This window comes from Bos taurus, chromosome 5 (genome assembly GCF_002263795.3).
Source record: "Bos taurus isolate L1 Dominette 01449 registration number 42190680 breed Hereford chromosome 5, ARS-UCD2.0, whole genome shotgun sequence".
NCBI classification, from domain to species: domain Eukaryota; kingdom Metazoa; phylum Chordata; class Mammalia; order Artiodactyla; family Bovidae; genus Bos; species Bos taurus.
Window position 1 is genome coordinate 9,805,582 of NC_037332.1, and position 12,968 is coordinate 9,818,549.

At 38.7% G+C, this 12,968-nt stretch overlaps 1 protein-coding gene across 1 annotated transcript in view; it reads left to right on the forward strand.

Moving 5' to 3' along the window:
- Positions 1-12,968, forward strand: part of OTOGL (otogelin like) — a 174,246-nt gene that overhangs the window by 51,607 nt on the left and 109,671 nt on the right. The window contains exons 18-22 of the mRNA XM_059886820.1: positions 1,152-1,276; positions 4,510-4,719; positions 7,864-8,029; positions 8,811-8,885; positions 11,390-11,442. Of these exons, the coding sequence (XP_059742803.1) occupies positions 1,152-1,276; positions 4,510-4,719; positions 7,864-8,029; positions 8,811-8,885; positions 11,390-11,442 (629 nt within the window). The remainder of the gene's footprint in view (positions 1-1,151; positions 1,277-4,509; positions 4,720-7,863; positions 8,030-8,810; positions 8,886-11,389; positions 11,443-12,968) is intronic.

The following is a 12,968-nucleotide window of genomic DNA, read 5'->3' on the forward strand; positions in this document are numbered from 1 at the left end:
GAGGATCTTCCCCACCCAGGGATCCAACCCGGGTCTCCTGCATTGCAAGCAGATGCTTTTACCATCTGAGCCACGAGAGAAGCTAAAAAGAAGGAAAGAATGGATATAAGGAATGAGGATTGTGGAGTGGCTTGTGTGGCTCCCTTTTCTTCTCCTGTCTCAGTCACTGTGATGAGAAGCTCTGTATAGCTTTGTAATGGTGATTGAAATAAATGGTAAGCCAAGTAGTTATGCTTACTAAGACACTAAAAGGGCCAAGATAAATGCTGGTCTACTGTTTGGCCATGCTGTAGCAATTAATGCTGTTATGGCTTGCATTAGTAAAGTTTTGCTTGGTCAGATCTTCCTACAGGAAACCTAGTCCAACCTGATTCTCTAAGTGGTTCTGACGGTATTTGACACAGTTCCAGTAGGGATTGTCTCTCAGTATCTAGTGTCTGAAGAGTTAATAAATCTTGACCGCTGGAGGGAGCGTTTTAGTGTCAGACTCTTAAACATTGTTGTGGCTTATAAGCCTAAAGGGTAGATATTTCTATTCCATTTTGGTTTGTTGAGTAAACTTGGATGAAGAGTGTTACTTATACCATTTCTCCTCAATTTTCATTTTGTTTGTTTGCCCAACTTCACAATGGAACCTCAGCATTTCAGGCCTCATAATGAAAATTGAAGTATCCCAGAAGTATAGACTATGTATTGTTTAGGACATTTGTCTTTACCTTGAAGAGAATCATGTGAGCTCCCTACCCCTACCTCCCTAAACACATTGATGTTTTGGTTGTTTGCATTTTCATTAAGTTGGTGTGAATTACATTTGAATCTCCACTCTTTGACACTGAGTGTTACCAGCTGAGTGAACGTTAATATTTTCTCTAAGCTTCTGCTTTTCCTTCTCTCTAAGTGGGGATAAATGTGTTTTCTTCACAAGGCTTATTGAAGTGATTATTAAATAAAATCATATATGTCCAAGATTTGACATGGTGTAAAGTCTTAATAACAGGAAGCTAAAAGCATGTGTATTTTAAAATGTAATAAAACATTTCAAACTCTAAGATATTCTTGTAGATTAAAAAAGTAGTATTCTTTTTTCAATATCTGAAGACTCTGAAGGAAGGAAATAAGTGGGAGAGACTAAGAGAATATTTGCTTTCTAGTTCTCCATCAGGCATGATAGAAGTTACCCCACAACTTCACGCAAATGCATGGAGAGTTTCTTCAACTTGTTTTGCACCTGTTCATGTTCCTGTGGTGGACCCCTGCAACATTAATCAGCAAAACAGTAAGTCTTTCTGCATGTAAACCTAGGAAAAAGTTCTCTTTATTACTGTAATTTTGTAAAATTAGTGATTTTAAATTCTCATTTTCTTCTGATAAATCAATGCCATTCCTTATGTATTTTTGTTTAATACATATGCGTCTTGATGCAATCTAGGGTACTTTAAAAAAGAACTCCAGAAGATGACTATTTCATTTATTATTCTGCATTCATAAATTTCCTTGTTTTAGGTGCTCAGAAATCCCTCAGTCGTCCTCAAAGGTGACCTAGCGTTTTGTATGTTTCAGATTCTTTAAATGCTAAAGAAAAATCTCTGGAGTATTATAATGCTCGTATAATCTTGGGATGTTCAGTTTTGGTTCTACAGCATGACAGTGCATGTGAATTCCTGTTTATTACTGTCACATGATGAGTTCCTACTCACAGAACATATTACTGCTTCATAAGCAGGAGGCCAGTGATCCAGAAAGGCTTTGTGCCATCAGGTGTGCGAGGATGTGAGATGCTCACATTCCAGAGTTTCCGTTTACAGCGATAGTGCAACTCACATGCCAATAATTTGGGACTGGACTTTTTTTTTTACTAAAGCCACAGCAGACCATGGGAAAGGCTGGTTTACTATTCAATAAAATAAGGCACTTTTTTTGGTAAAATCACTTTGTGAAAAAAGTTGATGTGCATGCTTAAATAGACATTTTTATAATTTAATATTGTTCCTTTAATTATTTTGGCTAGCTTACTGTTATTTTGTGGTGGTTTTTCAGAGGGATTCTGTTTACTGTTCTGTGGTCCTTATTATTAACTTGTGGTTTTAGTGTCCTGGAAAGAACACAAGATAATCTTGATTTTGTGTGTGTGTGGGGGGTGGGGGTGGGGGTGCTCAGTCATGTCCGACTCTTGGCAATCCCATGGACTGTAGCCTGCAGAGCTCCTTAGTCCATGGAATTTTTCCAGGCAAGAATACTGGAGTGGTTTTCCATTTCCTACTCCAGGCATCTTCTTTTACTACTGGCTTTTTATCTAGGTCAACTTCTAAACTTAAAGACGTTTGTTAACATCTTGGGTCATTTTTCCTATCTATAGTAAGAGGAATAGACTAGAGTCTTTTGCTTTCTATGACTTAATGCTTTTAACCTCATTTCCATTTAACAACACTTTCCTTCCCATTCTCTCCTCAACTTTTTACTAATAGATCTAGTCCTTCTCATTTCATTTTTCTTGCTCAGTTTGTTTCTAAATTTTTCAGTTCCTTCCTTGATAATTCGATAAATATATTTTTAATGTTCTTATTAGTATGTACCTTTTATTTATTTATTTATTAAGCTTATCTTTTATTCCATCACTCTGTTGCATTGCATTGATTATTTTCAAATACTAAACTAAACTTTCATTCATAGGATAAACCTTATTTGGTGATGATGGATTAGCATCATCATTAGCATTTTTATGTATTACTAGATTGCTGTTATTTTGTTAAAGATATTTTACTTATATTATGAAGGACATTTGTTTATATTTTTCTTTCAGTGTCTGTGAGATTTGTGGTATCAGGGTTATGCTAGTCTAAAATTAAGTGGCCAGCATGTTTGATTGAAATTTTGATTGAATTTACCAATGAAGCTATCTAGACTTTGATTGAATGTTTGATTGAATTTACCAAGGAAGCTATCTAGATTTCAAGTTTTCTTCATTAAATTATTTTTGATCTCTTGAAAAAAAACAGCATGTAAAACTTGGAGTAGAGTCCAGTTGATGAATTCAGTTTTTCTCTGGTTGTTTCTTTAATGACTTCCTTTATTACCTGTTATTTTGTTACATATATATATTTATCACTTTTGTCCCCATATCATATATCTTCTATGACTTATATGTTTTAGATATTCTTTTTCTTCATGTTTGCCTTGAACTATTTTTTTTTTAATTTCAAATAGGTAAATTCAAAAACGTCCCAAGAAAGTAAAGTAAATAGACAAAAGTCAATTCTAATGTGTATTCTGAAGGATATTTTTAAACAAAGATTTTCTGAGTCACCCTTTCACTTAATGTCAGTAGGAATATTTTTTGATCTACAAATCCTTAGAGCATATGATACAAGTCTTTGCTTGGAGATCCTGGTGATTGGAAGTGTGCATGCCAATAGTACACTGTTACATAGTCTGAATCATTTGTTTTCACATGTTATGTGCTTAACAATACAAAAATATAATACTCAGGTAACTACTCATAATTAGCATGTGTTTCCAATAATATTTTTAAAATACTTCACAAAATAAGTTCAGCATAATTCCTTAATAGTGAACAAATTCTAAAACTCTAGCAGCTCATCTTGTCTCTCAAAGACAACGACAACTCCACGGCTGATTAATTTTTCTCCCATGAGGAAATCAGTGCAATTGAGATCCATTACACCAAGAAATCACACTAGGCTTTTTTCAGAAAGATGAAATCTAGATTGTTTTGTCAAACTTGGTTGCTCCCGCTGAGAATTATATCTGATCAGTCTTTCTCAAGGGAAAAAGTCAACAAATTCAAGATCTGATTACACATATCCCCTCAAAGACTTGGTAGTGGTACCTCAGAGCCTTTAGCATATGCTCCATTATCAATTTCTATTAATTATTCATTTATTCACAGATTCATTTATCAAACAGTATTGAGCTCCTAATATTTACCAGACATTGAGCACTGTGCCAGTGTGGATATTGCATTCAGTGATTATGTGCCATCCACCTCATTACCATTTACCTCAGAGTCTCCATTGGGGTGAGATGATTCCCAGTCCTTCCTGGATAATGTATCCTGGGGAGTTGCTGTAACATCCATAACCTAACACTATTTTTATTGTGTGTGGTTGTCTGGAGATAAACCTTCTAATACTCATCAATTATTTATAGCAAAATTGGGGTGATTTCCCAAGATGATCCGCAGGCAATGGGGTAATTGAGGCCACTTCTATCAGTGAACCCTTCTGATACTCAAGTTATTCAGGTATGACACAATATCTTTTTTTGCTAAAAGAATATTAAATATGGAGTAAGTGCTGTTACCAATATTACTGAAAATACCCCCGCCCCCCCAAAAAAAGTATAAGCTGAAGATACTCTTATTGAATGCGCAGTATAGTGTATTTCTAGGAAAACAAGATGCCTTGGCTAGTGCTGGAATTTGATACTTAGGGGTATTTGATACTAGCTAGACTAGTAAATGAAGGGCTAATGGGGTTCTTTGTCTGTTAGTTGGATATGCAGCACACTGTGATGTTATCTACCAGGAGCTCTTTGCTCCTTGCCACATCTACATCAGCCCTGGGCTATACTATCAGCTGTGCCGCCACGATGCATGCAAGTGTGGAAGTGCCTGCCTGTGCAACGCTCTTGCCCACTATGCCTACCTCTGTGGCCAGCGTGGCATTCCCATCGACTTCAGAGCTCAGGTTTCATTCTGTGGTGAGTATGATGGCAGTGGCCCTGATGAAGATGATCAAATAGCACTTCAGAGATTTTTGCATTTGTAACGACTGCTATTTTTTTTAATAAAAAGTCAACATTTGCTTAAGTTATTTGAAATACTAATATAATGTGTCAACATGAAAAAAATGGGGGATTACTTTATTTCTTAAAATTGGTGCTCTGTTACATAAGAGCAAAATTAGAGTGTAGCTATCCTGGCTTCTCCTGTATTACGAGCAGATTTCTTCTCATCTAGAAGTTGGCAAATTAAACCCTTGGGCTTCCTGTATTTTGTAAATAAATTTTACTGCCCATATGTTTGCATATTTAGCTACAAGGGTAGAGCTGGGTAGTTGTAACAGAGACTGAATGGCCTGAGAAATTTTAACTATTCACCATTTCAGTTCAGTATGGCCTGAGAAATTGAAACTATTCACCATTCAGTTCAGTTCAGTTGCTCAGTTGTATCCAACTCTTTGTGACCCCATGGACTGTAGTATGCGAGGCCTCCCTGTCCATCACCAACTCTCAGAGCTTGCTCAAACTCATGTCCATTGATTTGGTGATGCCATCCAACCATCTCATTCTCTGTCGTCCCCTTCTCCTCCTGCCTTCAATCTTTCCCAGCATCAGGGTCTTTTCAAATGAGTCAGTTCTTGGCATCAGGTGGCCAAAGTATTGGAGTTTCAACTTATCCTCAGACCTTCTAATGAATATTCAGGACTGATTTCCTTTCAGATTGACTGATTTGATCTCCTGGCAGTCCAAGGGACTCTCAAGAGTCTTCTCCAACACCACAGTTCAAAAGCATTAATTCTTCGGTGCTCAGCTTTCTTTATAGTCCAGCTCTCACATCCATACATGACTACTGGAAAAACCATAGCTTTGACTAGATGGACATTTTTGTTGGCAAAGTAATGTCTGTACTTTGCTGTCTAGGTTTGTCATAGCTTTTCTTCCAAGGAGCAAGTGTCTTTTACGTTCATGCCTGCAGTCACCATTTGCAGTGATTTTGGAGCCCCAAAAAATAAAGTCTGTCATTGTTTCCATTGTTTCCCCATCTATATGCCATGAAGTGATGGGACCTGATGTCATTATCTTCATTTTTTGAGTGTTGAGTTTTAAGCCAACTTTTTGATCTTCTCTTTCACCTTCATCAAGAGGCTCTTCTGTTCTTCTTCACTTGCTGCCATACGGTGGTGTAACCTGCATATCTGAGGTTATTGATATTTCTCCTAGCAATCTTGATTCCAGCTTGTGCTTCATCCAGCCCAGCATTTCAAATGATGCACTCTATATAGAAGTTAAATAAGCAGGGTGACCATATACAACCTTGACGTACTCCTTTCCCTATTTGGAACCAGTCTGTTGTTCCATGTCCAGTTCTAACTGTTGCTTCTTGACCTGCATACAGGTTTCTCAGGAGGCAGGTCAGGTGGTCTCGTATTCCCATCTCTTGAAGAATTTTCCACAGTTGATTGTGATCCACACAGTCAAAGGCTTTGGTGTAGTCAATAACGCAGAAGTAGATGTTTTTCCAGAACTCTCTTGCTTTTTCCATGATCCAGAGGATGTTGGCAATTTGATCTCTGGTTCCTCTGCCTTTTCTAAAACCAGCTTGAACATCTGGAAGTTCATGGTTCACATATTGTTGAAGCCTGGCTTGGAGGATTTTGAGCACTACTTTGCTAGCCTGTGAAATGAGTACAATTGTGTGGTAGTTTGAACATTCTTTGGCATTGCCTTTCTTTGGGATTGGAATGAAAACTGACCTTTTCCAGTCCTGTGGCCACTGCTGAGTTTTCCAGATTTGCTGGCATATTGAATGCAGCACTTTCACAGCATCATCTTTTAGGATTTGAAGTAGCTCAACTGGAATTCCATCACCTCCGCTAGTTTTGTTCATAGTGATGCTTCCTAAGGCCCACTTGACTTTGCACTCTAGGATGTCTGCTCTAGGTGAGTAATAACACCATCATGGTTATCTTGGTCATGAAGATATTTTTTGTATAGTTTCTGTGTGTTCTTGCCACCTCTTCTTAATATCTTCTGCTTCTGTTAGGTCCATACCATTTCTGTCCTTAATTGTGCCCATCTTTATATGAATCGTTTTCTTGGTATCTCTAGTTTTCTTGAAGAGTTCTCTAATCTTTCCCATTCTATTGTTCCTCTATTTCTTTGCACTGATCAGTGAGGAAGGCTTTCTTATCTTCCTTGCTATTCTCTGGAACCATTAGCTTATTCCAAAAAAAGTTTGCTGACCTCTGCTGTAGTCCATCTTTTCAGCTGAGTTAGATGATTTTTTTGGAGGCATCGGTTAAGAGCCTATCAGTTCCTTGCCTTGAGAAGGACCAACTTTCATTTTCCATTTCCTTAAGAGTTAAATATAAAGTCAAAAATCACTGTGACCCACCCTCGCTTTCTCTACTTCAAGTTTTGGATTTTTTTTCTCTCTTTACCGCTGTCATCCAAAGAAGTTATCTTCCATTCCCCTCCACCCCGGCTTTTTTTTCTCACAAGAGCAGTTGTACGATTAACATTATTTCAGTTGTTTTACCCAGCATTTCTGAGGTGTCTGTGCAAGTGTGTTTTTAGAATATTTTAGTTTGCCTACTTTAATCAATTCAGTTTTTTTCTAAAAAGAAATTGGAAGGATTTAGCCAAAGATATAGACATGATTTAATAGGCAAAAAAACAGGATCTGTGAGCATAGATCAATAAAATCAAGTTTTGTGTTACTTGTAGATGACAAAGCTTACTTAGGATTAAATAACGTCATAAAGAAGATGATGCCAACATAGCGGTAAACAAGTTTAAAATGTGAGGACAGTAGGTTTATTTAGACGGATAAAATTCTTTAAATATATCAAGAAAATTATAGCACAGGCTGTAAAAGAATGATATGAAATGTCACACTTAAATATAGTTCACATAGAAATTTTATTCCTCTCTGGTTAAACTTCTATTGAGGCAAAGAGTTGCTTACTTATTTATTTATGTTATAGCAGTCGGTAGTGTCCTCGATTTACTGGTGTGGCAGACCTTCTGCTTTCGTGATCTGTGTCTATCGTGGACTCGTCTCCCAGCACACCGTGCTCTGGCCTGCACGCTCTCTCTCAGTTGCTGCTTCTCCGTCCTCAGGGGTGGTGTGTCAGAAAGGCATGATGTACCATCACTGCTCTTCCTTCTGCCGCCGCTCCTGCGTCTCCCTCTCCGCCCCAGAGCAGTGCAACGATGACTGTGCGGAAGGCTGCAACTGTCCTGAAGGCAAATACTATGAAGACACGCTGAGCTTTTGTGTTCCCATGTACGTCCCAGAAATGTGTTGACAACATCCAGTTTTTAACCTCTTGTCTCCCTTACAGAATAAAGGGGCTGCCATGCCTGTTTCTTTTCTCCCCGTCTTTTTTTAAAAAAATCTAATCGACTCAGAACCATAAGTTTTTTTCCACTATTAAATGTCAGTTTTTCCGTAAAATAAGTGGACATATATGCAAGGATCTGCTTGTGAGTTGTTTCTTTAATATTTCTTAATATCCTTACTCTTATGTATTTATTTGTTAACCCTGTACGTACTCACAAATCGCTGCAGAAAGAGCTAAGGAATCTGATGAGTCACCCCGAAGTTCATTCCCACGTGCTTTTGCCGTATCAATAATAATAGCAAGGTTTATGTTTCTCTGTCATGTGGCAAATTGTAGTAGCAGGATTGTAATGTCTCTCAGCATTCAGAAATTTCTCAAATCTCACATGACATAAAGACTTTGTTGTCTACATAGAGTTACATGATAGATTGGTTGTATTTCTCTCAAGTGCCTCCAGGGACATTTTTGTGAGAGAGACAACATAGTCTGTACTGTGACGAAAACAATACAGAGTATGAGTTTTGGGAAACAAAATCTAAAGCTGCACAAGATTTCACATTTGTTTAACAGAATTGCATGGAATTTTGTGCAGTAATGTTATTGCTAGACTGTGCCTTAAAAGTACCAATACAGCATGTGGTCTGCTTCAATTTCAGTGTTGTTTTTTTTTTCTTAAATATATCCTATTTTGTTAACTTAATCTTTTTTTTTTTCCCCTTACAGATTTCACTGCCGGTGTCATTACAGAGGCAGTATTTACCAACCCGGAGAGCTCATCCCAACACCCTCAGGCTTATGGTAGATTTCAGTAACGGTGATTGTTCTTGACAAATGACATGGAGTAATGTAAATTCTTAACCAAATCCATAAATTGAAATATGACATCCGTAATTTGAAAAATACAGATAACCTTAATATATAAACTTTTAAACCATATGTGTGACATTTATATATATATATGTAACCCAAATATATACATATATACATATGTTCATTAAACCACACACTCACATATATATATATATATATTTCATTTCAACATGAATGCCTTAAACTTGTGCTCATAACTGCAGAAAAGAGCTATGAGTTAAAGTGTCAGACAGTGAAATGGAATGCCTCTGATCAGTTCTCAATAGTTAAGGGTGAGATGGCTCTCCCCTTAGTTCTCAAATAATAGTTAAGGGTGAGATGAATGGTCCGATGCTGTAAGTTACTGAGGCGTTTTAGTTTTGTGGCTTATCCATTGGCTCAGAAAATGCAGTTTCAAATTGGAATTCACCATGTCACCCTCTGGAGTCAGAGTGTTGCCTCCCAAAGGACAGCCATTCTAGTGAGAAAATGCTTATTCATAAGAAAACACTCCTTCGAATTGTAACCTGTTAAAAATGTAGACATGTCCATGCAGCAGTCCTCGTAGATCTATATCCAACTCCTAACCTCCTTTTAGTTGCACCATAGAACCCACAGATAAGAACAGACGTAAGAGGGTAGTAATAATAAGCATTGCAATAATCATATCTGCCCTTTCCTGTGCACTTTCTGTAGTCCTGGTATCACTCTACGAGTTTTACATCTATTAAAACACCCATCACTCTAGCCCTAAGAGGCAGGTACAGTTGCTGCAGCCCCCGTGTGCAGGTGAGGAAATGAGGCACAGACAGTTAAGCACCTTGGTAACAAAGCCAGGATTCGTTCCTGGACAGCCTGGCTCTGCAGTGCTTGCTCTGTTGTCTGTTTTGCTTTGCAGCTTATTTTGTATCCTGGCAGAATATTGTTTATGCACAATTTGTATTTACTGCTATGTGCATCTCCCTTCCTTTCCCTCGGTCGAGATGCAAAGGCAACCAGCTCTTGGCTCTGTCTACAGTAGGTTGTGCTATTAGCCAGAGTTTCCCAAGCCACAAATCTGGGAGCCGTCTTGACTTTCTCCTCCTCTTCAACACCCCTACCCAGTACACTGCCAATGACTTTAGATTTTATTTTTTCCATGCAGTTGGAATCCATTTCCTCCTTTCTGTCACCACTGTCTTAGCAATGCCTCTCAACATCTCTTCCCTGGACGTTTCTACTTGATCTTCTTGTCTTTAGTTTTGTCTCCTTCCATCCTACCAAGATGCTATATTGTTCTTAAACTTAACATAATTGAATTTAAGTAAACTTGCAAAAACAAAGGAAACTTCCCACCTCAGTGAGAAAAAAAATTCCATTTGTCCCATGGTCTCATTTGCCATTCCTCTTAAAAAGCCCGTGTCCCAGAATCAGTATGATATGAAAGGCCTGGTTCTGTGACCTGAGATCCCTGTGTCTCGGTCCCTCTCTGCCGTTCGCAGTGTGAGTCATATTTCTGAGGGTCATCCTAGTGTTAGATGAGGAAGAAGCATATTTTTTGTATGACATGGCCCTTCTCTGTTAGTCAGCTTCTTCATCTGGGCTCAAATATAGAAAACATGATCTAGTCCAGAGCTCGAGGCAAAACTGTTTATGTTGGGCTTATTGAGAATTGGTGTAAAAATCTTTCCTTATCATGATAACTCCTTAAGTGATTTTCACAATTCATATTGCCTGAATTTGGTTTTTGCCTTATGCCCTGACTTTGGAACTCAGGTTTTAAGATGTGACCCCACTGTCTCTTCTGCGCTGCTGCCAGAATGACTTTCCTAGAATTCAAACCAACAATATAACATCTCTGTTTAAGGTCTTTAGTGACTCACTTCAGGGATAAAGTCTTAGTGTCCTAATGGAAGCTGGTCTTTGACACTTTGCTGAAGGCCTCTCCGGTTACGTTGCATAGAAAGCTATTCCACCCCTACATCTTCACTCAGTGTGACAACATTCCTACTTTATCTATATTGTAACCTCCATGCTGTCTTCAAAATTTTGCAGACTTTATCTTCTTTGACTGCCCTAATGTCAATTGCTAACAGATTTTGAAACATTGTTATGTGCTTTACTTGTATTAATATATCTTAAACATTTGTATGTTTCATGTCACACTGGCTCAGTTATTATTTGTACGTCTTTCTCTCCTACTGGAACGTAGTAGGCGCTTGGGTAAAGACTAAGAATTTTGGTCATTGAATTCTCCATGCTAATCACAGTGCCTCACACAGATACACAGATTTTGATAAAAATCTGTTGAACTGAAATAGCTCTCTTCAAATCAGTTCTAAACCAATAACTTATTTACAAAAACTTCTGGGAAAAAAAATCTTTTTTGTCAATTCTTGCATGTAATATTGTTTTTTAAACAGAAAAGTCTTGAGGTTTGTTTCATGAATTAACTATCTGTTTACTTCTACTAGCCAGTGTTCAAATGGGACTGTGAAATGTGATGAATTAGCAACGCCCTCTACTGGTAAGATCTAGATAGATGTTTTTCTTAGAGAGGAGGCTCTAGTACCGTCCCTACTCTTTGGGCAGAAGTTATGAATTCATCACAGCCCCCCTTGCGAATGCACATGGAGGAATAGCCTTAGGAATGCTTTTCTACATGGTGCTCTGGTGCTTCCTAACTTTTTCACCTCCAGAATTATAATATTTGTTGGACAGTGTGGGGTGAACATGTAAGGCTGCTTAGGGCAGAGCTGATCAACCAGGGAGGCTGCCTGATGCTCCCTATCCCAGCACCACCTCAGGTCTGCCAAACGCTTTCGGGATATGTATCCAGGCACCTGTTGGAAGTCACTTGTGCAACAGCAGTTGGGAAACCCTACTCCAGATCAGCAATTCTTAAATTCCGAATGTACACACAAAAAACCTAGGGATTTTGTTAAAATATTGATTCTGATTCAGTAGGTCAGGGTGATGCCTGCAACATTTCTGTTGATGGCCAAAGTGATGCTAATGATACGGGGTTCAGGGCTACATTTTAAGTAGCAAAGCTTTAGGACTAGCCATCAATTATCAATGGTATGTAAAATGACATCGACTGCCACCTCTTTTGAAAATATATTATGATTGCATATCATTCCTGAAGATCATATATGTTAGGAGACCCTTTATATTACTTATTTTTCACCACACAGAAAGCCTCAAATTTATGGTCACTGGGGAGAAATTCTAGGCAAATACTAAACAAAGCTACCTTCTGTTGATTTTAATGGGTAGCAAGAGTGTAGGCTGATAAAACCAACTGTGAACTATTGCTTTGTTATTTATTTGCACAGTTATAAATTTTCTAAATTAGCTTTGAGTTAATTATATGCCCTTGATTCAGTGTATCAGGATTCAGGCTGTCTAGGGCTTATTTACGGAGAAGACAATGGCAACCCACTCCAGTACTCTTGCCTGGAAAATCCCATGGATGGAGGAGCCTGGTGGGCTGCAGTCCATGGAGTCGCTAAGAGTCGGACACGACTGAGCGACTTCACTTTCACTTTTCACTTTCATGCATTGGAGAAGGAAATGGCAACCCACTCGAGTGTTCTTGCCTGGAGAATCCCAGGGACGGGGGAGCCTGGTGCGCTGCCATCTGTGGGGTCGCACAGAGTCGGACACAACTGAAGCAACTTAGCAGCTGCAGCAGCAGCAGGGCTTATTTACAGGGTATGTTCATGGACTGCACACATAGTTGGAAGCTGTTGGGCCCTCCCGCCCTTGACTCATTTGCATTGGGTGGCTCAATATTGAGGAAAAGGAAGCCCAGGTGGCCAGGCTTCTCGCAGAGGAATCCCCAAGTTTCCTTTTGGCCCCACATAAGAAGTGGTAATCCCTCTGAACTCAAAAGCTTTCTGGAGCAATATGTAGCCCCTGTAATTATGCCCATTTTCTGCACTTCCACATTATAGTGAAAGGAGTTAGTCACTCAGTCATGTCTGACTCCTAGTGGCCCCATGGACTGTAGCCTGCCAGGCTCCTCTGTCCATGGAATTCTCCAGGCAA